The sequence below is a fragment of the Euleptes europaea genome, chromosome 3, assembly GCF_029931775.1.
Source record: "Euleptes europaea isolate rEulEur1 chromosome 3, rEulEur1.hap1, whole genome shotgun sequence".
Lineage (NCBI taxonomy): Eukaryota > Metazoa > Chordata > Lepidosauria > Squamata > Sphaerodactylidae > Euleptes > Euleptes europaea.
In genome coordinates this window covers 40,717,356-40,743,107 of record NC_079314.1, presented here as the reverse complement: position 1 = coordinate 40,743,107, position 25,752 = coordinate 40,717,356, and the positions used below count along the sequence as shown (strand labels likewise).

At 40.2% G+C, this 25,752-nt stretch overlaps 1 protein-coding gene across 4 annotated transcripts in view; it reads right to left on the bottom strand.

Moving 5' to 3' along the window:
• Positions 1–10,251: 10,251 nt before the first annotated feature.
• The window catches only part of INTS13 (integrator complex subunit 13), a 24,642-nt gene continuing 9,141 nt past the window's right edge, over positions 10,252–25,752 (bottom strand). For all 4 annotated transcript variants that reach the window (XM_056847480.1, XM_056847481.1, XM_056847482.1 and 1 more), the window contains 12 exons: positions 24,852–24,942; positions 23,701–23,829; positions 21,883–21,967; positions 19,331–19,420; positions 17,951–18,040; positions 17,104–17,282; positions 16,033–16,203; positions 14,285–14,439; positions 13,463–13,693; positions 12,417–12,556; positions 11,028–11,163; positions 10,252–10,291 (listed from right to left, as the gene is read on the bottom strand). In XM_056847480.1, the coding sequence (XP_056703458.1) occupies positions 10,252–10,291; positions 11,028–11,163; positions 12,417–12,556; positions 13,463–13,693; positions 14,285–14,439; positions 16,033–16,203; positions 17,104–17,282; positions 17,951–18,040; positions 19,331–19,420; positions 21,883–21,967; positions 23,701–23,829; positions 24,852–24,942 (1,537 nt within the window). The remainder of the gene's footprint in view (positions 10,292–11,027; positions 11,164–12,416; positions 12,557–13,462; positions 13,694–14,284; positions 14,440–16,032; positions 16,204–17,103; positions 17,283–17,950; positions 18,041–19,330; positions 19,421–21,882; positions 21,968–23,700; positions 23,830–24,851; positions 24,943–25,752) is intronic.

The window sequence follows — 25,752 nt, the reverse complement described above, 5'->3', positions numbered from 1 at the left end:
TTAAGGAGCCGGTTTCTAAGTGTAGGCAGCCCGTCTCAGGGGACAAGTCAGACACGTTTGTGGAATTCTCATGATACTGTGCTGCTTTCCTTGCCCATAGAATCTGCTGGCACTCCCACGTTACATTCCTCTAAGAATTATTTTAGCTCGCATGCCAGTGGTGTTGTCGGAATCCCTATGGCATGCCCCGATGTTTTACAATTGGAGACAAGTGGTTTAATTTTGGCTAGCCCACTGGGAACCAAAGCAGCCTTCCTCATCACCAGGAAATTTACATCACAGCTGCTGAAAGATTCAACTGTTACATCTTTGCAGGCCGGACTTCATGCCACTTCTGGGTTCCCAGGGGTACAAGGTAAGAGGGGTTTTGTTTTCTTAATATTTACTAGCATGTGTTCTTTGATTCCATGTGAACCACTCACACAAGATTTCATTTTAGGGGGAAATTGTATCCTTGTCAATTCCTAGAACACTGTCAACAACAGTTTGCTATAGTGGGAAAAACAGTAACTAAAAACTCTTCTCAGAACATGCATTTATAATACCTTTTACCTCTTTGGGAACGCTGTGGTCAAGAATCTCACCATATCAACAGGTGGGCTGGATCAGATCCAGAATCCAGTCAAGCTCAGGATCCAGTTTCCCCCAGATACCATCTAGGTACTTTCCCAGGACCCATCAGTAGAGCTGCCATGACCCACTCTCTGCCCCAGTATACTGCCTCTGAAAATGGAGGTTTGATCTAGCTATCATTGCTAGTAGCCATCAACAGACTTAACCATCCACACATTTCATAAAGTGGATTACTTTTAAACCCATCTCAGCCTGTGGCCTTCACCACATATTTTAACAAGTAGAACCAGAGTACAGAGGTGATTAGGTTGCCAAGCTTGGATCTGGGAGACCCCAGTACAAATCCCCACTATGCCATGAAGCTCGCTAGGTGACCTTGGGCCCGTCAATCTCTCTCTGTCTCTTTGTGTCTCTCTGCCTAACACACCTCACAAGGTGGTTACAAAGATAAAATGGAAAAAGAAAGAATAATGTATGCTGTCCTGAGAACCTTGTAGAATGAATAAGGAATTGTGTAAGTTGTTTTAATGTTGTTTTAGAAATATTATCCAGTTACTTGTGAAAGATGATTGGATATTCTTTTAATTTCTGGATAAAAAGTCTGCTCACAGAACAATTCATTGAAGATATCCCTGACTGTACAGGATCAAGAGAGCAAAAATGTGTCGTTTCATGCCACCACATTTCTATGGTATACATTTCTATGGTCTAGGAGAAACAAAAATCCAAGAGTAGCTGGGGACTGTTTGGAATCAAAATATAGGACTGCTCTTGCCTGTGTCCTCTTGTGGGCCCATCAGAGTGGATTTTTTCCTTAACAGTGAGGAAAATCTAAAGAGGATTTTGAGAAGCTTTTTTTAAGGTGAGAGGAACGTAACGAGATAGCAGCCACTTACACCAGCACAAATATTAAGGACCGAACAGTTAGTATGACATACAGAAAACATTTATATGGAAGCCTACAACCGATGTAAGATGAGAAGAAAACGATGGGAAGAAGTGATATTAGGTAGGGAATTTAAATTTTTAATTTTGGTGGGAAGTAGTGACCTCACACGGAGAAGGGAAGATCTGACTGTGACCTGGATGTCACATCACATGATATGACATCACATGGCAGGACATCACATCCTGCTAAGCTATCTCCCTAAACTCCACTCTCCCCAGGCACTACCCCCAAATCTCCAGGAACTTCCCAAACCAGAGTTGGCAACCCTGGTGGAGGGAGTAGAGGTAGATGGGAAGAAAAACATTTTTAAATCTAGGAGAGACAGAAAAGCAGACAGAGATTTCTGGGAGCTGGCTGAGGCACCTGGAGGGTGCATGATCATACTCTCTCTCTCTCTGGGAAATCTGATGTGGGATAGTGGATCTGCTCCCCTGTTTGCCTCCACCTGTGTTGTACTAGCATATTTATAAATAAAGCAAATATTTATAAATACTTATGGATAACACCATACATCTCTAGTGCTTTCTCCTTCAAAGGGATCCAGCCCAGATAAGCAATGCTCAGTGCTCAGAGAAGTGGGGGAACATGTAACCATATAAAGATCCACGTAAGAAAGGTCCTAAGAGAAACGTTATAAGTAGTATGGTAGCCGAAGGATAACTTAATAAGTAAAACGACTCTGAGGCACATAGCACTTGGGCTTACAGTAGTGTGGGATGGTTTCAGGAGGGTAGCTGTATTAGTCAGTAGCAGTAGAACAAAAGTCAAGTCCAGTGGCTTCTCAGAGACTGACAATAATTCCCAAGATATAAGCTTTCATGAGTCAAATTGAGATTTTTTAATTATTAGATTTACTTCTCCCATTGGGTTGTCAGATGCCCTTTTGTACTCGACGATATTTTCTCGCTAATACATTCCCTGCCATTCCATTTACACAGTCCTGGACGGATCCTTCCCATCACTGCATGCAGGTACAAGCATCTTTCCACTTACCCCAACTGAGGAATCCTCTTGTGGCACAGGAACAATTCAGACTCCTTGGTTGCCCACTTCCCAGGTCATATTCACAGGTAAGCCTACACCCGTTGTCAGTCCAGGGCCAAGTACGGCAGACTCTGTGACAATTTCTGCCCCATGGAGGCCACTTGGCTAACCTTGCTCCTGGTTACCAGGGCAAAAAATCCAGGGAACTTTCCCAGTATGTTAAAGGGCCAGTCTTCCCCTGCACTTGAGATGACTCGCTCTAAGATGATGGAGTCAGGTGCCATCTGGAGCTCTGTTTCCTGCAAGTTTCCATGGATTCTCCTGGGGCTGCCAAGCCCCTGGCTGGGACCAGAGAAAAAGAAATGCAGCCTCGTGTACTGACTGGATGTTCTTACTGGAAGTGACAAAGGGTAGCTCTAGGAATTGCTGGAAACTATGAGTAAGAACCCGAGCTTGCATTAAAAAAAAAAATTCTGCTGAAACATTGCATTCCCCAACCTGCCCTGTGGTTTCTATGCACTGCCTGACAACTCTAGCGTCACCATTTTTGAATGCTTAGCAAATGTTACCTTAGCAGAGGGAACTGCCAGGGCTTATCTCTGGTAAATTCTACAAGGCAAATTGGCATAGTTTGACAAGGTTTTTTTGTGTCATTCAGTACCAGACTACTGAAAACATTCTTTTCTGTTTTCTTCACACTTTCTTAGGGCAAACAAATACCTCCCCAAGAGTTGTCAATGCCATTAACTGGATAACAGCAACCATTGGACACAAGTTCTCATTTTCAGTACCTCCAGACACATTTTATGATCGGGAGGATGGAGATACACCTCAGCTGACCCTTGGAATGAACCCAGCTGATGGTTCTCCCATGGACCCAGGGAATTGGTTGCACTTTAATTCACGTTTCCAAACCATGCATGGCTATCCACTGGCTAATGATTTCCAATATTCACCTCAGGAATTTTTACTGTTTGCCACTGATTCTGAAGGGCTGAAGACTTCTGATATGCTCACAATAGAACTACTTAGACCTACCTCTATCCCATGCCACAATTATACCATAAGAACAAAAAACAGCTACCACTCATTCCTGAGAGAAAGGGAAAGAGTTTACTTGTTTTTTGAGAAGCTTTCCAAATATTTGAACTCTGGCAGTCCAGGCAATATGACACTGCTGCGTCTCAGACCGGGGTCCACCCAAATCACATGGTATGACAATTCCTTTTGCACCAGGAATAACAGATGTGCAAGAGATGAAATCCAGGAAGTGTTGGTTAAACTAAGACTACCAAGTGGGAATGTACATCCAGATTTTGTTGAAGCAATGTTGCCAGAATACAACATCTGTCAAATAGAGGATGTTGCGTATGGTGGAACCTGCTCTTCCAATGAGTCCTTAACATCAAACGGAACCATAACTGTAGTTAACAATTGCCATTTCTGGACAAGAAATATTTCCTTTGCTTTGCTAATCAGCATATGTGCTGCTATTATAATAATATTGATAACCTTCTGGTACTGTAAATACAACAAGAAAATAATTGGATCACCATCTACGTCTTTTCATGGAAGGCCTTTCTTTAGCTATGCTGACTTGGAAATGGAAGTACTGAAATCCCGGAAATCAGCTATAGTAGAACAAGAAGTTCCATGGTCAGCTGAGTTATGGTTACCTGTGCCAACACCATCCCAACAGCACCTTTGCAGACCAAGTGAAAACCCTGCTGCCTCCAGGTTGCCTGCACCCCCAAAATATAGACTTCCGCCACTGTATGGAATGGATGAACCTAGTCAGACTTGTGACAGCCATAAACATTTTAAGTCCAATTCCAAAGCTAGGCTATACTGATAACATAGCTCAGGATGATGGAACAAGTATTTGCCTTTATATTAGAATTAAAAAACCAAAATAAACTAGTTTACTTTTTCTTTTCTTTTTTGCAACTGCTTGCAGGCATGACTGTGAATTTGAAGAGGCTGGTAATTATTTCATGATGACAAAATGCATAATGAAATAGTTAATGAAATACCAAACAAAACAGATATAAAGCCCTTTGTGACGTCTTTACTGTAAACGCATGCACCTGCCATACACAGTAAAGTCTTAAAATTGCCTATACTAAAGGCAAGGCACAGAGTTAACAACATAACTACTTGTCTCTGTTTTGTTTCACATACACTCTAGAGCAATACAACATAGGAACGTGTACTGTAATGACTAGCAGTACTTGTTTTCCTGAAGGTTCTGTAGACAATTATTGGTAGAACTCCCAACATTTAACTGAGCAAATTCAATGGATCTTCCTTGAAAGGGCAACTCTTAAGTTATAGTTGTTGAGTGGGTGCTGCTGTCCCACAAATCCATCTCACACCAATTTGGTTAGCAGTAGAAGCCATGTGGGAAGAAAGGGTTTACACTGGGAGAATGATGCTCATATACTTGCCTTCTTCTGGTCCATGCTCTGATAACAACATGGGTCTTCCTACATGACCTGCTCCACTACAGAATTTCTATGTCCTTATGCTATTGGATGGTGCCATGGGGAATAACAATAATCCTCGGTCTAAGAATCAGCCCTTTAAACGAGAATCATAACAGTGGGGAAATCATGCATTTTATAGCCATGAATTGCTGCCCTATGGCATAGGTGAAGTAAAGAAATGATAGGAGTTTTTCTACCTGGCAACTTGCCTTTTTCAGAAAGGATTAACCATAACATTTCCAGGATTCCTTCACATTTTGTGGTCTCCAGAGTTGCCAAGTTTTTACCAGCTCCCCCCGTTGTGCAGCATCTCCATGTAGTTAAAAGCTTCAGCTGTTAATTTCTGCACACCTGTCAGTTTTAAAAGTACAGGATTAGGCTCGCCTGCAGTTGGCTGTTTTGTACTAGAAGGGCCATGGGCCCAAATAAATGGAGCACAAATGTGAACATATTTTAAAAGTCAATGTTCTGAATGTACACATAGTTAGCTTTCAAAAATTACTTTCATATTTGCACTCCGTCTGTTTATAAAGCATTTACAAACTGTAACTCATTTCTACAAGCCGCTTAAGATATGAAACAATCACATCCACTCAGAAAACTGAAACAAAAAGACAGTAAGAATTAGACTGTGATAGAAGTTTAATTAATAGAGCAAATAATCTAAAAGCTCATTTCCAGTAAGATCACTTCCAATCTAATCCCAGTTCAGCAGCTCACCCCCATTCTAAACAACCAATTATGTGGAATTGTTCCACTTACTTAAACCAGAATATTTCAAAGTGCCTTCATCAATACATTATTTTGAGATGGGGGGGGGAGGAATTTAAGGGCCAGTTGACACACAAAATTTTTAGATGCCTTCAACATAAAATCTCTATACATTAAAAAAATGAGGCCAGGAATGACATGCCATACCATTAATGAAGCTTGTTTCAACATTCAAGGAACCAGAACCTGTGTTTAAAGAACAGATAGGAGTGAAATCCCCATATTTGGCCTTTTCCAGTGGCTACTAGCCAGAACACCAGTCACTGCCAATTTCAGAAGGGATTAGTTTTGATCTCAAAATCCAGCAAGGAGCCAGTGTGGGGATATGCGACTGGATAATGTGCTTTAAACAATTAGATAAAAATTAGGAACAACAGGAGGTTGGGTTTAATTCAGGGGAAAGCAGCAACTAAAAATTTGACTTACTAAATGTGGCATTTCCCTTACAGGCTACGTTTATTTTAAAACAAGTGTGTTCCCACTATTCTCTCTTCCCACCTGTCAATCCGAAAGCCAGCTAATAAAGAGCTATAGCGGAGCCACCATCTGCATATTACCACAAATATTGCTGGCTTTTGCAGATATGATACAACAGCATCGTTTTTGAGCATGGTTACTTTCTGTTCTCAATGTTGTCAGCAATGAAGAGACTCCCTCTCAGAAGTTAGCTGTGATTCAGAACAGACAAATCTTTTACTTAAGTAACCCCCTGTTGCAGCTTTTAAAGGCTGCAGATAATGTTGGATGGTTACCAACACTAGAGCTGCCGGCTTCAGGAAGGGTATTGGAAGAACTGAGTCAAACGGAGGTGATGACTGAAGGCCTTCCATGGCTAACGGGCAAGTTAAAAACTGAAGAGTTTAGATGGCATGCACCCAAATGTTCTTAAGGAGCTCCAAAGTGATACTTGATCTAACAAATATATGCAGTGTTTCTCAAATCAGCATCCCTTCTGAAGGATTGGAAGGTAGTGAATGTAACACCTTTAAAAAAAAAAAAAAGAGGATCCAGAAAATTACAGGCTAGGTAGCCTAACATTTGTTCCAGGTAAATTGGTAGAAACTGTTATTAAAGATAAGTTATTCAGCACATAAAATGGAATTGGCCCTACTGAGGAAAAATCAACATGGTTTCTGTATTTATCTATTTATGTTACTTATAGGATCGCCTTTCTCACAGGGACTCGAGATGGATTACACAGTCAATACAATCAACAGAATGGTACGTTCAATAAACGTGTTAGGATTGTAAAAGTCTAGAACCAACCAGAAATCTAAAAGATAGAACTGAAGCATAGCATAAGTATTAACATGACACATTAAGTGGCGTAAAATCTGCATAATAGGATCCGACTTACAGTAAGCTATACACAACAGTACACAGTCCCTAATCATTTATCCAAGTAAGTTTGTGCACCATTTTGTACAGTGCAACCCTATTACCTGTGCAGAAAAGCCCTCCCAAATACTTGTTTTGTATAGTTGGCAGAAAGCCAGGAGTGTGTGTGCCTTCCTGTACTCCTTGTGTGGTGGTAAGAGAAGCAAAAACCATGCTGTTATCAGCCTCCATTTAGACGTTATGGTCATCAGCATTTTAGTCTGATGACCAATTTGTTTCTGTAAGGGCTGATATTCAAAATACAGCTTGGTGAACAAGAGATTTTGGTTTCAGCATACCTCAAACCTTGCCCCCTTTTCATCACAAGTACTTTCGAAATTCACATTTCCTGAAAACCTACTGGTTGTCCCCAGCCTGAGAAGCGTATGGCTGTCCCTAACCAGGGCCAGGGCTTTTTCAGCCCTGGCTCTGGCCTGGTGGAATTCTCTCTCAGATGAAACTTGGGCCCTGCAGGATCTCACCCACTTCTGCAGGTCCTGCAAGACTGAGATGTTCTCCTAGGCGTATGGTTGACGTCAGCAATGGTTTCCCATCAGAGCTAGCCTCCCGTCGCTCCCCCCCTCCACATTCTTTTTACCATTCAATTGAGGGGAGCCTGGCTGCCCCTTTCCATGTTGGCTGAAACCCTGTGCGCTGATTTTAGTGCAATCTGTTTTCTGATTTTGATTATAATTGATTGTAACTGAGATTTGCTGGTTTTAAATTAATATTGTATGAAATTGAATGTTTTTATTTTTATAATACCTTGTTGATGTGACCTCTAGGGAAGGGCCGTAGCTCAGTTGTAGAGCATCTGCTTGGCATGCAGAAGGTCCCAGGTTCAATCCCTGGCATCTCCAGTTAAAGGGACTAGGCAAGTAGGTGATGTGAAAGACCTCTGCCTGAGACTCTGGAGCCGCTGCCAGTCAATAGACAATTGAGTAGACAATACTGACTTTGATGGACCGAGGGTCTGATTCAGTATAAGGCAGCTTCCTGCGTTCATGTTCATGTGTTCACATCTTCCACTTCCCTTTAACCCCCCATGATCCCAGCCTCAGCTAGGATAGACAGCGGGATATAAATCTAACAAATAAATAAAACAAAGTTATGAAACCAAGCAATCAGACTGGAAACAAATGCACGCTGCAAATTCTCCTAGCTGTTTGTAAGGTATGTTGTACGAAGAATGGTAACCTGGTTAAAAAAAATGGGGGAAAGAAGAAATTGAACCACATAGTGAGCATTATGCAAGTGCACAAATAGCTTCTGTAAAGGTAGGAATCAGTGGTCAGTTCTCACAATAGAGGGATGTGAGCAGCGGGGTCCCTCAGGGATCTGTGCTGGGACTGGTGCTTTTCAACCTGCTCATCAGTGACCTGGAGCTGGGAGTGAACAGCGAGATGGCCAGGTTTGCAGATGATACAAAATTATTTAGGGTGGTTAAAACAAAAATGGATTGTGAAGAGCTGCAAAAGGATCTCTCCAAACTGAAGGAGTGGGCATTAAAATGGCAAATTCAATTCAATGTGAGCAAGTGTAAACTGATGCATATTGGAGCAAAAAACCCCAATTTCACATATTCACTGATGGGATCAGTGCTGGTAGTGACAGATCAAGAAAGGGATCTTGGGGTGGTTGTGGAGAGTTTGATGAAAATATTAATCCAGTGTGCGGCTGCTGTGAAAAAGGCAAATTCCATGCTGGTAATAATTAGACAAGGAATAGAGAATAAAGCTGCTGCTATCATACTGTCTTTGTACAAATCTATGGTGAGACCACACTGGGAATACTCTGTACAGTTCTGGTCACCACACCTAAAAAAGGATATTGCAGAGCTTGAGCAATCAAAATGATCAGGGGGCTAGAGCAACTGCCCTATGAGGAGTAGTTAAAAAAGCTTAGAAAGAAGGCGGTTAAGGGGAGATATGATAGAGGTCTATAAAATTATGCATGGTATGGAGAGTGGACAGGGAGCAGCCTTTCTCCCTCTCTCATAATACCCGAATGCGGGGTCATCTGCTGAAGCTGAAGGGTGAAAGATTCAAAACAGATAAAAGGAAGTATTTCTTCACACAACTCCTAGTTAAATTGCGAAACTCCCTGCCTCAAGATGTGGTGATGGCTACCAACATGGAAGGCTTTAAGAGGGAAGTGGACTTGTTCATGGAGCATAGGGCTATTCATGGCTACTAGTCAAAATGGATACTAGTCATGATGCATACCTATTCTCTCTAGTATCAGAGGAGCATGCCTATTATACTTGGTGCTGTGGAGCACAGGCAGGATGCTGCTGCCATCGTCTTGTTTGTGGGCTTCCTAGAGGCACCTGGTTGGCCACTGTGTGAACAAGACTGCTAAACTTGATGGGCCTTGGTCTGATCCAGCATGGCTTTTTTATGTTCTTAAAATACTAGCTGCCACACTGAAATACCTATGTACCATGGTGACCACGGATTTGTCAAGCCCTGCCACATGGGGTCCACTATAATACATCTTGAAAAGTTGCATGCTCTGGCTAAAACAAGTAAAACAAAAAGGACCGCTGTACTCATTCAAGGATTTTTTTATTGTCCAGGGCTGGCACAAATACTCCATAATTTACAAATAACTCTATAAAGTTTTTAATGCATTATTAGTCATTTTTAATCTTCATCTCCCAAACAATTCTGTTTGGCAGGTCATTTGTATGCTTAAAGCCCTATCTGCAATTCTAAGAGCTAAATTTTACTCAAGGACAACCTCCTACTGAGTCTGGACTAAAGAATCACAAGTCTAATACTGGATTTTATGTACTGTTCCCCCCGCCAAGACTAGAAGTAGGGTGTCCTAAAGGATTTCCATACATCTAAGGAGTACTAAAAAAAACTTTAAAAACTTTCACTCAGATATACTGTGTTTTTCCAACAGGCAGTAAATGAGTTATATTAAGACCATGCTACTAGTTGGAAATAGAAGTCTTGTTTTATTCAGTGACAGAATAAAAGGGGATAAGGGTTAACAATTTACATTCACATTTTATATTTTCATAGAAAAGGACTAAAATTAGAAAAATGTTTAAAAACTAAGCAAAGCAACTGAATCTTAGAATACAGGTATCAAAACAAGCATTCATTGCCGGCTGGCTTTTCCATTTTCTGTTGTTTCCATTCTGGAATAAAAAAAGAAGTTTGGTGAGACTTTGCACAAAATTTTGTGCAAACTAACCTTTAATATCCCACAATTAGTCCTTAAGGATTTTCTAAAGAGATAACAATCAGACCCTCCATGGAATTTTGAATTTACAACTGCAGTAATGAATACATTCCATAACCATTAATGCTTTGTTTTCTAATAGACCTGAAGAAAAGCAAGTGGGTGCGTGAGGGTTTAAAGCACACCAGCCCCTCCAAAGCTCTGTAGCTTTTATCTACTTGTAGCACATATTTAACATTCTCCCCCTTATATTTTCAAGCACACGAGACAAATATATTACTCCAAATCCCCCTGGTGTTACAGTTGACTGTAGTAGACTGTGTGGTATCCAACAGTTAAAATAGAATAAAACATTCTCTTTAGAAAAGGAGAGACCCACACCCCATTTGCCTCCACAACGGCAAGAAAGATCTCATGATCTGAATGAGCCTTAGGAATCTCATGAAGGCTTAATGAAACCCTTGTTTTTGGTATAAAAAATAAACTACACACAAGGATCCCAAGAGAGAACCCCTTCTATAACCAGGCCTTTGGGGCATTATCCTTCTGATGAAACTACAGAGGATCAGAACTGAGGCCAAGTCAACACCTTCACAAATAAACACCTGCTACCCATGAAAGGATATACTTCTATACTTCAGAACATTATGTTCGTACAGCCCACTGGCTACTTGAAATTTAGCAATACAAACCCATTCTCCTCTTTAAGATGTTGATACAATTCAGCTCGGTTGTTTACAGAGTTCAAGCGACCAGTAAATTCCTGATGCTTCCTAGAATTTGCAGTGTTAATTCTGTTGCTCCATAACGACAGTAGAGATGTTGGCCCTAAAAATAAGGTTTTGTAATCAGAATTAAAATGCACACATTACTTTCTATTCTCAAAGTCTAGTTTAGAACCAGTCATTATGACACTGTAAGCATACACATCCAAGATATTTGTATCCAACTAAAAATTGACTCAATCTCTACAAAGCATTCAGAATAGCCGACACCTCTATTGAGAGCAGATAAGGAAATGTGTTGTAATCGCTCGACTTTTCCCATTCATATGCAAAAATCTAAAACTAAGCTCTAGCAGTCCAATTTGACAGCTGTACCTCTAGTCTTCCTGTACAGCAGGGAGTCCCAAATCTTTTTAAGCCTGTGGGCACCTTTGGCATTCTCACATAGCACAAAATGGCTGCCACAAAATTGTCTCATGCAGCTTAATTTCAGTCACACAATGAAGGTCCTTGTGCTGCAGTGGCAGCTGTTGTTACAGCAACGATTGTAAAAAAATCTGTATAATCAGTCAAATCTCCAGTGGTCAGTCAGAAGCCTGTCTGAGCAAAACCCCACCTGGCCCCACCCACTTTCTAAAAACACTTGGTGGGCACCAGGAAAGATGTTGGCCAGTACCATGGTGCCCACAGGCACCACATTGGTGACCTTTGCCATACAGCATTCCTCAATGCAACTCAAGGAATGTATCACAAAGAATTTATGTTATGCTAAGGTCCGTTCTCAAACCCATGAGTCCCTTTTTTATGGACTTCATTATGTTGAGGCACCTGAAGAACAATCAGAAAAGTGAGCCATTGTGCCAGAGAAGAGGGCTCACATGCCCTCTGTTATTTCTGCTCCCTCGGCTCCCATCTGGGACTGCACAGAAGCCATGACGATGAAGCAACTGTTCCTCACAGCCACATCAGGAAAAGTCCCATAAACACTGAGGATCAAAGGTCCATGCCAGAAGATGGCAAATTGTTCTTCTCACTCTCAAAAAGCTTTTCTCCTCTCAAACCTCTTCCTCGCCAAATTCTCCACTTCCTCCTGAGTGACTACCTTGTGCTTCAGTGACCACTAGAATCCACTTGTCCTTGACATCCATGCTGTTCTTCTCCCCTGTTGCCAAGCAAACCCTTTACCCTGCCTGTGTAAAAGTCCCCAGTCTCTAGGGGACAGAGTTCGTAAACTAGGACTCACTACGCAGGAAAACATTCCAACAAGTATTTTACAAAACTTTCACATCACTGTTGATCACAGATCTCAAATCAATTCATCATTCTTAAAATACATAGTAACTACTGTAAATTTACCTTTGTTTTTTTCAATAGGAGGCATTTCATCCATTGTAATAAGAGGCTTTTTGTTTGGTGGTTCAGGAGAATCGGGCGAATCTTTTATTACTTCTGCTTCTCCCAATTCCTCTTTTTCACGATCCAATAAACCTTTTAGCCTTCAGAGATAAAGAAACATTACTATTGCACTTTTGATTTTTAACATATCATACTTCAGTTTTGGAAGCTGTGATATCCCTAGAGAATCATCATCATCTATATATCTGTTTCTCAAGTGTGGGCAGATCTGCGGATATCTAAATCTGTGGATCGGGCCCATACTGAGAGAAGACTTTCCCCCCCAAACTTGGGGGACACCCAGATTTGGACAAAAATCCAGAAGTTTAAAAAAAAAAACACATGGCGGAGGAGAGGGTTTAAATCCCCCAAAACAAAGAAGTTACCTGTGCACATGTGGTACCTCTCAGGGGCCCTGTAGTCGGCAGAGCTTCTCCCAAAACTCTGCTGCAGCTAGTGCCTCCTGTTGCCGCCGCTGCAGCTCCCAATGAACAGGCCACAGGCGCCGTGGCTCTTGGGACACCCGCCCATAACCACCCCGGTTCACAAAGTAGGCAAAAAGGGGGGGGGGAATTGGGAGGAAAGCAAGGAGGGTTGTTTGAGGGAGTGGGAGGGATAGAGAAAGAAGAGATTGTCTGAGGCAGAGGAGGGGAGAGAAAGAGGGGCAGATTGAGAAAGGTGGGGGGAAGAGGGTGACACTGTCTGACAAGGGCTGGAGGGGAAGAGAGGGGAAGAGGAGAGAGGAAAGGAAGCAAAGGCATGGGAATTCCCCCCTCGCAAGTTTGTTGCGGGTCTGTATATGCTAATAGCCAAGTGTATAAATTAAGTCAATAAATAAAAATAAATAAATGAGGGTAACCTCAACATCAGATGTGGGAAACACATTCAAGTTTTGACCTTCAGGTAGTACCCACAAAGGCATTAATCTTCCAAATGCCAAACTCCATGCTACATTCATGTCATTATATAAGTACTGGAATAAAGTTTTGCCAATACTGAAAATTCACCTTTCTGATTCCTGCCAGGATTTTTCTGGTTCATAGTCTTTTCCTGATTTCTGAGACTTATCTTCTTTCTCCTCCCTCTTCCTTCCTCGTTTCTTGCGTTCCTCTTCTTCTGGAGGCTTGCTACGGCAAGCTAGAAGACACTCCAAGACTCGCTGGTGTTTATCAGAGTTGACTATATGAGCTCTAACGAGGGTTTCCAATTCATTCCACATAATCCTGTACTGTTCATCTCTACAGAAAAGAATGTACACAGATGTCCTAATTAACATGAATTTAAAAAGCCTAAAATATCCAGCATACAAGAATAAGCACAGTGTAGTGGTTAAGGTGTCGGCCTATGACATGGGAAACCCAGATTCAAATCCCCACTCCCACCATGGAAGCTTGCTGGGGGACCTTGGACCAGTTACACACACTCAGCCCTGACCCTGGCTAGTATTTTGGATTGGAGACCTCCAAGGAATACCAGAGGTGTGATGCAGAGGCAGGCAATGGCAAACCACCTCCAAATGTCTCTTGCCTTGAAAACCTTGTGAGGATAAAATGGAGGAGTTCACCATAAATCAGATGGGATTTGATTGGGGGGGGGGGTCCAGTTTCTTCACTTTGATTTAAAACTTCAAGATCCATTTTAACAGCCTATTCTGGGATCAATGGAGCTTGGCTGAGAAGCAGAATCACTATTTTAATGCAAAGCTAGCTTCCAACAGTAACTTACTACAACTGCAGTGTTTTTTAACGTACACGGTACATAGTAAAATACATTTCTTAAAAAGGTGATGGTGGTGCCCATGCTTCTGAAAATGGGGAAATAATTTTTACCTTTTAGGACCCTTTCCTCTTGTCCCCACTGTTGATATTGGCAGTGGATCATTTTTCCTTTCCATGTCTACTAAATTGTAAATTGTTTTCTGACAATTCAGTACATCTTCATCGGTCAGTGCTTCTTTTACAATAACACTGGCTAATGGCACCACCTGCAACATATAGATATATTTTAAAAACAACATTCTTCATAAATTCTTCATAAGCGAGGGAGTAGAAATGAGAGACAGAATTCTATCAGCAGCAGCATCACGCTTATGGAATGCCCTCCTCCTTGAGGCTTGCCTATGTTGCCCTCTTTTAGGCACCAGGCCTAAACCATTTCTGTCCACCCAGGCTTTTAAATCAGGGGTTGATCTTTCAACACCATTCTTGTGCGTTTTAGCCTGGACACTTATTTTAAGCTGCTCAGTGGTCTATGTTTTTATGCTGTAGCTGGGTTTTAATTAAATGTTTAATTAATTAATGCTAGATTTTAATTAATCTTTAAATGATTTGTTTTAATTTTGTAAGCCAACTAAGGCAAAGTCAGATGCATATTAGCTATTCATGAATTAACGTAACTGACATAACGTATCTATTCATGAGTTAATGTATTTATTCATGAGTTAACGTGATTAACGCGCGCAACAGTAATTTCTTAATTATGCTGTTTTGCCAAGATGTCACATCATATTTGGTTCAATAGTATTTACATAATATATACAACTGAATCCAAAGATGATCAAGACGTATTTCTAGCTCATTCTGTGAATAGCAGACTTTTCTATGAAAAAGGAGCCAAACATTTGATCCATTTAAATTAAAATACTTGCAAAAAATATAAAACCAACATAAGATGACCCCCCCACAATCCTAAGCACACTTACTTGAAAGGCATACTAAAGTAAGGATGCAAGAAAACCCACCAGTTCAGTTTGTGCCCTGTTTATCAGCTGTGACAGTGACATGACTTTTTGAAGATCAGTTCAATAGTTCTTAGATCAACAAGTTGTTTGGCTGTATTTCTTACTACCCATGCAGCACAGTGTAATTGGATTTTTCTGCATGTGGGTTCCCACACAGCCTAAATGAGGTCTATTACCTCCCCATCCTCGCTGCATAACTGCTCTGCTCAGCAGGCATTTGCTTAAATAGATAATTAAATCACCCATAAATCATATAAATCAGTCATCAACAAATTCTGTGTTTCAGTAACACTTCTCTTCAGTGTTCATCAGTTTGTGTGTGTTAAGTGCCGCCAAGTTGCTTCGTCTCATGGCAACCCTATGAATCAGTGACCTCCAAAATGTCCATCTAAGAAGTCCGTAATCAGCGGCATCTTTGCATATGTGCAGTTTTGAGAAAACCTGATGCAAACCATTTCAGATCATTCACAAATCATATGTATCAGACATCAATAAATGCTTTTCTTCAATAAAATTCTACCTTTTGGTGTTTGGCTTAGTAGTCCTCAGTGATACTAATGGCTGCCAATCAGTTTGAATCAGCAGTCTTCTTCTGCAAGCACAGTTTTGGGAAAACTCAACACAAACTGGTTTGGTAGGCATTCGTGGCTGCTCAGCACAAACTGAATCGATGCAGCAGTTGCCTCATATCTGATTGCTACATTCGAACATGGTAAGTTCATCCAATGAATGTGTACACAGCCAAATTTGCAGCATTTCTACACTGAAGCTAGACTTCCTTGCTTCCAAATAAATATGGTTAGGAGAGGGATCTAAAAGCAACTGATGGCCACTTACAGCTTGCATGTTGAATATGGTCGTCTGAGAAATAATCATGGGCCAGTAGCGAGTATGTTTCTCGAGCTGATCTTTTGCTCTTTCCAAAGGAATCTCAAGACTTCCATCACTCTTATATCTGGGCTCTAGAAAAGGAGTTAGTCTGTTTTCCCTCATAAATTCACCAAAATCCTAATAACCAAATAAGATAAAATCAGAAGTTTTCCTCTTAGTATTATTTCATGATATGGTTCAAATATATACTCCTTGTGTCATATTTTTAGCAATATTGCATGCACTTCAGTAAAAACTGATTTTCATAGTGTTCACAGAAGCGGCAATCATACAGCACTACAGAAGGTTCATCCTTACATTAGGTTCTGAAACCTGTTTTACTGGAAGTGACAGTTTCCTTAAAATGGAACCATTGCATTTCCCCCACAAAGGGATGTTTAATTTTCAAGAAAGAGCTATTCAGAGCTTGAATCTTACAGAACAAAAATTTGATTTTTTATTCACAGCCAGCTTATATCTCACCGATTCCAATACGCATGATCACTTTTAACACTCATTTTATAGTTATCAAGGACTCACCAAAACATGTGGGCCCAATTACAAATCTACCTCATTCAAACAAAGAAGGCTGCCACCAGAATTAAAGCTATTCTGTTAAATCACCAAGGTCAGGAATTAACCAGCTTTTGTTTTTCCTTGCTTTTTAATGCTGACATTTTCCTGTGCATGTATCTGGGGGTTTAACCATGAATTTTTCTCATGTACCAGTTCTTCCATAGCCACTGTAAGCGTTTGACAAGTAATTCTTATTGATGCATTCTGCAAAGCATCGCTCTGAATGCCACTTGTTACCCAAGATATACTTGTTTCCATTGATATCATTACTCCCCTTTTACCATTCCTTGTTTTCTTCCTGCCCCTTCATGACAGTGCCACCCAGAAACTTCCTTTTGTTACCCCCCTCCCCCTTTACAGGAAGCTCTGCTGTAAGGCCAAACAAAGCATCTGTGCAAAGTTCAAAGTGACTGAATGCATATCATGGTTTTGTTTTGTTTTAATTAACCTTAAGAATCTTACAGTAATCCTGTAGTCTGTGACTCTGCCACCGCAACCTTCACTAATTGAAGGAGGATCTTCCAGAGTGGATCTAGAACTGCTTAACACATGCAGAAAAATCTCTCCTCCATGGCTACTAAGCATATGACTAATTACTTTAGAGCCAGACTTCCGTGGTTGTTCCAAAAGCACAGAGCGACCTATTGAAAGAGAAGACACTTCATTAGTTACGCAGATTGTTCTAAAGCTCTTATGAGACAGAATACTATTCCTCATAGGAGCATTCTTGCTGTCTCTAATTTAGGGACCTTACCAAAATCCACTCCCGTGGATTCTTTACAGTTCAGGGAAATCACAGGAGCACATTTGCCAAGATTCCTATACTGTAAGTGCACTTCAACGGGACTTTCAATAATGTTCTAAGTGCCCATGAAACAGCTTGCTGTCTGTTCAGTGAGATGAGGTAAGTGGCAGGGGGAAAAGAGTACCTAAAGGTGGAGGAGATGAGAGGAGTCATGTCCTGCTGGCAGCATGTGCTTAACTTGCACCATTCTTGAAAGTGTTGCTAGAGCTCTTAATGTGCAACAAGCAGGCAGAGACAGAAGGCCAGGCTCTTGGTGTTTAGAAGCCAGGCCAATCCAGAGAGTTCACCCCAGCCTGCCAACTACAGGGCCAATATTGCACACCCTTAGTCCCTTCTGCATCTAAAACAAACTCAGAGGCCTAAGCCCCTACAGCCCTACTAGGAAGTTCATTAAGTTAAACACTAGCCTTAGACACTGTCGTTCCCAGTTCAAGCTCTAGAGTTCCTGATAACTAAAATTCAATTAAATTTTCCATTAAAGCGCTGACCCCAAAATATATTTACCATTAAGAAGAAAGTTAGTAAGGCAGGAGGAAGGTCGGCTATTTACATCTACAGGAGATATCCTGTACGCACCAGTACAATAATGCAGCTCTGAAAAGAAAGGGTGGAAATGGTTAAGAGGATAGAAATATTCTGATTTTAATACACACATAATATTAATCATTGTAAAATAAGTAGAGTGGAAAATATGTTTAAACTCCGTTATGATTATATCACTGATTTGTGTGTGTGTGTATACACACATACACATACCCCTAACCTCTTTAACCAGAGTGGGAGAGAGATTCCAAAGAATTTACACTAACAATCTATATACATTCTCTGCTATTATTCATATACTGATCTGGCTTTGTGCTCAGTTCCCTATTCGTGTTCCATTTGCCATCATGAAAATATGCTCATCCTCCAGTCAACCCACATGAACTAAAACTATTGCAATGACATTTATCATATATATGTTGCAAAGCTCTTTGGGGAGAAAATCTGATGACAATAAATAACCCGAAGTCAGTTTCTGATATAGTTACTAAATAAAGTTATACTCAATGCAAGTTTTTTTATGTCATTTTACTTATTTATTCATTCATGTTATTTCTAGTCCACCTTTCTCACAGGGACTCAAGGTGGATTACACAGAGTGAGCCAATATAATCAACAGAATGGTACATTCAATAAACAATGCATTAGGATTGCAGAAGTCTAGAAGAGGTGCAAAAACTGCATAATAGGATCCTACTTACAGTAAGCTATACAAAGCAGTATAGACCAGTCCCTAATAATTTATCCAAGTAGGTTTGTGAACCATTTTGTACAATGCAACCCTATTACCTGTGCAGAAAAGCCCTCTCAAATAATTCAGTTTTGTATAGTTGGCAGAAAGCCAGGAGAGTGGGAGCCTTCCTGATCTCTATATGTGGTGGGTATCAGAAACACAGTAAGAGAAGCAAAAACCACGCTGTTACCAACCTCCGTTTGGAAGTTACGGTCATCAGCATTTTAGTTTGGTGACCACTTTGTTCCTTTAACGGCTTTGATATTCAAAATACAGCTTGGTGAACAAGATAATCCATTTCAGCATGCCTCAAACCTTTGGGGGGGGGGGGAAGTGGTTTGCCCACTTGTCCTTACAAATGCTTTTGATATTCACATTTCCTGAAAATTGTCCCCATCTAAGAAGTCTATACACGTTTTACAAGATGCTTAAAGTTATGAAACCAAGCAACCAGACTGGAAACAAATGCATGCTGCAGATTTTTCCTAGCTGTTGCAAGGTATGTTGTATGAAGAATGGTAACCTGGAAAAAAATGGGGGAAACAGGAAATTGTACCACATAGTGTGCATTATGCAACTGCAGAACAGCTTCAAAATAAGATACCTACCAACACTGTTTGTTCTTGGGGTGCACCATTTCAAAGTTACGGTCTCCTTATTTGCGCCCTCTTTGCTACTGCTACCCACATGGTTGTCACCTGCAACACCAAGTTGAACACACACAAAAGTCATAAAGTAACTAAAAACAAATCTCTACAACAGGAGTGAACACTGTGGAGGGGATATTTATAATTTGGCTTAAGAAGAACCACTCTCTGTACCTTCTATATCTTAATACTATAACATGTAGTTTAAACATGAAGCCACATGAAGCCTCTAAAGGACCTTAGCTCCAAAACCAGGCCCCTGACCTAGAGGCCATAGGAAATTGCATTACTAAGAGTTAACCAACCAAAGAACATTAAGGTGCCTAGAAATTATGTTCAGGGGTAACAAGGTCACGTAGATGGGCAGCAAAGTGCCTGCTTACGCAGTGAGGAAATTGTTTATGAACACAGGGTAACAGATGAACGGATGGCTGTCAGAGACCTGGACATGGCAAACTTATTATGAAACAAAATATTTCCAAACAACTTATAGCCATGATTTGTGAAGACTCATCTCCTGACTAATTTGGCAGGAGGGGGCCATTTGAGACATCTCTCACACAGTTCAACCTATAAAAGGCTTTCAAAGAGCCCAGCCCGTCGTCCTTCTAAGAGAGAGACCCATTTCTGTCTCTTCCTTGGAACGACCTCAGAGATCCTGTTTGTCTGTCTGTCAGTGTGTGTGCTGTCATATATATATTCAGTTAAGCATTGCTTTCTCTCTTTGCTTTATATTTCTTTGTAAGTATAATAAAGCTGCATGATTTACTTTATACGATTGGTGTACTGTTTTAAGAGTGTTTAGTGTGCAAGATCTATCTTTACCTATCAAACTCTCTAGCTCCTGCTCTGGTAAGTAGCAGGCGGAGAGACTCTAAGTAGCAGGCAGAAAAGACCCCCCCCCAAAAAATAAAAGAGCTCAAGGGAGAGAACTTGAAAAATTCTCCCAACAAACACTACCACCAATATCACCAACAATAACACCTGCCATCAAGGTTATTTTAGGGGGGAAACAGCAATTTTAAAAATTCTGTCTTCATTCTAGTAAAAAAGCCCTAGTTGTCATCTTTAGGTCAACATCTTTCCTTCTTCATGTGTTTCATGGCTATTGCCCTGCCCCATGTTGTCACCTAGAAACAGCTGCTGCCAGAGGAACAGGGAAGCCCTGAGCCTCCCTGAACTGCAGGCCTCATGCTAAGGATGGAAGTAAATGTGGCTCCTTTATTCAATGGCAATTGTGAATACGGCTTTCTACAAGCCACTGAGAGAATCACTGTCTTAGTAGAACAACAGGCAAAAACCATCTGGTTATAAACTGATGCTATCAGATATTCCCAATCTATCCTCCTTTTTATTGCATCGATCCATCATTTTACATGTGTGGGCCACTTTTAATATATGCAAGGTCTTTTTTGCAATAATAACATATTATGGTTGTTTTAAAAGACATGGGAGTGCCACAACATCTGATTGTTTTGATGCACAACCTATACTCTGGACAAGAAGCTACTGTTAGGACAGAATATGGAAAAACAGAATGGTTTCCAGTGGGCAAAGGTATCAGACAAGGATATATTTTATCTCCCTGTTTAATCTATATGAAGAACATATCATAAGGAAAGCTGGATTACATTTTGATGAAGGTGGAATGTAAATTGGTGGAAGGAACATTAACAATTTGAGATGTGCAGATGACACCAGCAGAAAATAGGGAAGACTTGAAACAACTCCTGATGAAGGTTAAAGCAGAAAGTGCCAAAGCAGGATTACAGATGAATATCAAAAAGGCAAAAGTAATGACTACTGAAGAATTACACATTTTAAGGTTGATGGTGAAGAAACTGACATCGTTAAAAAATTTCTATTCATTGGCTCAATCATCAACCAAACGGCAGACTGCAATCAAGAAATCAGAAGGAGATTGAGACTGGGAAGGAAAGCCATGAAGGAGTTAGAAAAGATTCTAAAGTATAAAGATGTGTCACTGGCAACCAAGATTAAGACCAAGATAATTAATGTACAGGAGTGAAAGCTTTATAATGAAGAGAGCTGACAGAAGAAAGCTGATTCCTCTGAAATGTGGTGTTGGAGGAGAGTTTTACAGATACTGTGGACTGACAAAAAGATAACTTACTGGGTTCTGGATCAAATCAAGCCTGAACCCTAAAAATTAAAATAACTAAATTGAGGCTATTGTACTTTGGTCACATTCTGAGAAGACACCAGTCACTGGAAAAGGCAATAATGCTAAGAAAATTTTAAGGCAGCAAGGAAAGAGTAAGACCCAACATGAGATGGACTGACTCAATCAAGGAAGCCACGACCTTTAGTTTGCAGGATCTGATGAAGGCTGTTAACAATAGGTCATTAATTCATAAGTCAAAAGTGACTTGACAGCACTTAACACACACACGATAAAATTGCCACCCCAATCTATGATATCTGCAGCTGTGGTACTAAGGTAAGCTATTTTCTGATTACACCTTAGAAGGAGGTTTACAATTCTGTCTTACCGCTTTTTAAGAAGTCTACATGTGCTTCCTTGTGATGAAGCAGTTCCACATCATAATTGGCAGATGTATTGGCATGCTGTTCTTCCTTTTAAAGAAAAAGCACAATATATAAACTGTTTTAAAAAACAAACTTAGACCTATGCACAGAAAATGATACATTAAGCCTTTGAATAAAGAAGCCAAAGAGGAAAAAATGCTCCAAGATCAGACAACATCAATAGGTTGGAATGCTGAGGAAACTTGTTTGCTCACTGACCTACTTAAAGATGCAGTAGTTTATACTCATGTGCAGAGTGATCCTATGCATCTTGACTCAGAATTAAGTCTTACTGTGATCAATAGGGCTTACTCCCAGGGTAAGTATGGATAACTATAGGTGGGCTTCTAGCCTTATACACACCTATAAAGAGAGCTTCATAAAGAAATCTCTAGTCTTGCCTTTTCTCATTTCTGTATGTATAATTTAACTGGGATGCAAGAACAGAACCAGCATCCACTTCCATTCAGAGACAGGTTATTCATTAGAGAAGCTCTTTCATTTCCTAAAGCAGCAAATGTTAATTAGGACTACACCACCACCAGTAGCCAGTATGGCCATTTTTTCATTTGGAGGGAATTTCTATCTGTCTCTTCAGGTTAACAAAAGAAACCACACACAGTTTTATCTGAGTGCCACAGCTGAAGACTAGCAGCTACTGTGGTTCAAACTGCATGTGTAAGGGTAAAAGCAAAAGGAAACAGCATCTTTAAATAGCTGTGGCAGACTAGCAAACACCATATATGGTAGATAGCAAAAAAATTCACTGTTAGAGGACTTTTGTTTTCAATGAATAATGCACAGGGAGCCCAACATACACACTACTACTAGAAAGAACAACGGCAAGAAGAAAGAGCATACCAGCAACACACAGGTCAGTAAGTTGCAAACAAGGTATTTGCAAACCTAAGAGGTTATAAGCACTGGCTCATTCAAAGATACACTGGAATGGTCAGGGCACATTAAATCACAAAACTTAAACTGCTGCTTTAACATATCCAATCCAGGCAGTACAATTACTGCTTAGCAAAGGGCCATTAACATTATTACAGTTGTCCTTTTGTACATTCTTTCTTTTCTTTTTTTACATTAGAGAATAAAGATGTTCTTTCATTCTAACATCTAGTCACTGAAGTTTAAGAATAATGATGTCTGATTTCTCTGCTGGCCATCAGAGTGACAAAGCAGACCAATAATGAAGGAAAAACCCACTAAGTATTAGTAGAGTATATAGATAGATAGATAAAGCCACATTTTGATATTTCTCAGCAGAATTGTATTCCTCTTCCTAAATCCCTTGGGGAAATCAGTTTTACCTCTTCCCCACACACTCATTTCTACTTGTTACAAACACCTTTTACGTTGGGAGGGCATGGAAATGACACAGAGGAATGAAAGGCTCACTATGCCACTAAAATACACAAGGGGGCAGAAATTTCTAACACAAGTATAAAAACAAAAGAATCACAGACAAAGAAATTTCAATAAACAAGGTTATATTTTCTCAAAACAAGGAAAACTAATAGCGCTTTCATAATTGAGTAAATTGCTGGGAAACCAATATGGCCATTTGTTCTGTGATCCTTTTTTTCCTCCTTCATAAAATTTACTAACCTGGTCACAGACATTGAATGTGGGCTAATAAAAACAGAAAAGAAATGTGATATGGAGAGGGGGGAAATGTAAAAAAAAAATCCATTAAAGTAAATATTAAAACCATTCAACAAATTTAAAAGAAACAGTGCAAGTGCACCAACACCAAGCTGTTGATGCAATCGTACCTTCATAGGGATGTTAGTAATGGTGGTTGAAGCCAGATCAAAATGTTGCTGTACTAAAAGATTCAGTCTAGTGGCCAGGTGCCGTCCAGCTCGAACACTGTGTACTTCGCTGGTTAAGACAGGAGAGAGCTTAGAGGAAGAAGAAACACACACACACAAACAGAATACTCAGTAGTAGCAATTATGGTATAATAGCAAGACTATCTAGGGTACCCTTGAAAGCACTATTATCGAGGCAGTAATTGTGGACGATAGTTCCTTCCTGCAATATCCTCTATACACCCATTTCCCCTTCCAGTGTGCATACATCCAGAGATACACCACTTACTCTATACTATGGCTCTCAAAAAATCATTCCAGCAACCAGATACTTTAGCCTAAGAAAGTTCTCCAGTGGCATAAAACTATGGAATTAAATACATCAATCTGTTCTGCCAATGGTGCAGACTTCATCGAGCACATAACTCAATCTCACTTTATTTCCCACCTTAGTACAGACTCCGCCCCACATGACTTTGCCCCATGATACCCAGCACTGACTTTTCAGCAGTCATAGAGGACTCTCCCAAAAATCTGCTTTTTAAATTCCACAAAAGCTAACTTTTGATATCAACAAACTGAGTTCATTCTATTAACTATGCACTGACATGAAAGTATAATGTTTTAGTAAAGTAAAATATATAAATATATAGCAAGTCAATGTAGTTTCAACCAACAAATATTATGTTGTGTAAGCATTTAATAGTTTTATCAGTCCAGGTTAGAAGGATTATAAACCCATTCCAGTTATTCACAAACAGTAACTTGTCCTAGAGATGTATTGACAGGCAGAATTGTAATGTCATGTGGTTTGTATGTTTTTTGTCATGTGGTTTGTATATTTTTTGTTGTATGTTGTTGTATCTTTTATAATATGTTGGGGGGGAATTAATTTAAAAAATAGAGGACTCTCCCCTCCCTTGTTAACCAGCTGAAAAATTGCTTGGATCCAACCAAATGTCTCATAATACTGGAGGCAATTCTCCCTCTTCTATTGTGACAATAGCATTTTTTCACTGTACAGTTCTCTAATTCTCAGATATGTGGTATAAATACATATGTAACATTCTGAAGTCACAATGTTAAGCTACACAAAAATGTAACAACCTCACCTCTTTTCTAAGACATTCTGAAACAAGATTGTCTTCACCAACAGGAAAAGTGTGGATTAAGACCAGCTCACATTTCTGGATCTGCATAAGGCTAAAAAGAAAAGAAGAGCAGGTTTTTATATGCCAACTTTCTCTACTACTTAAGGAAGAATCAACCCAGCCTACAATCACCTTCCCTTCCCCACAACAGACACCCTGTGAGGTAGGTGAGGCTGAGAGAGCTCTAAGAGAATGTGACTGGCCCAAGATCATAACTGGCCCAAGATCATAACTGGCCCAAGACTGGCCCAAGATCATAACTGGCCCTGACATAATCATGTGAACATGTGCAGAATTACTTCCATATAGAGCTTAAACACATCATGCAAACTGAGCCACTGCAGAGGTTTGTGTAATGAAAAGCCTGTCTGCTTACAAAAGGCTGACAGAATGCTCTCAAGGTCAGCTCTATCAAAAAGCTAACTAAAGTTACTCTGGCTTTGTCCTTGAAGGGGCAGCACAGAGTACCTTCCAGGGTTGATAAAAATCACCTTTCTGACTCAGCTACCAGATGTCAGAATCTCAAAGGAAGAACACTTGTCCTTTTCAAGGTCTTAAGATCTCTTAATGTACTGAGAGTGCATTAATACTGAAACTGTGCTTATTATAGCTTAAAGGCATTAAAGTTCTCTCAAAGATATGAGTAATATGCTTTCTTGCTCTTCTGTAATCTCGCTCAAGGCTATACAGCTGACCAAATGTAAACAATGTCACTTTGCAAATGACAATGTAAACAATAATTGTGTTTTATGAGTTATATAGTTAAATGTTGTGCTACAGATTTCTAAGTAGTCTCATTTAATGCGTATTGTCCTAACGAAGAGGATGGTATACAAATAATGTATATACCATAATCATATAA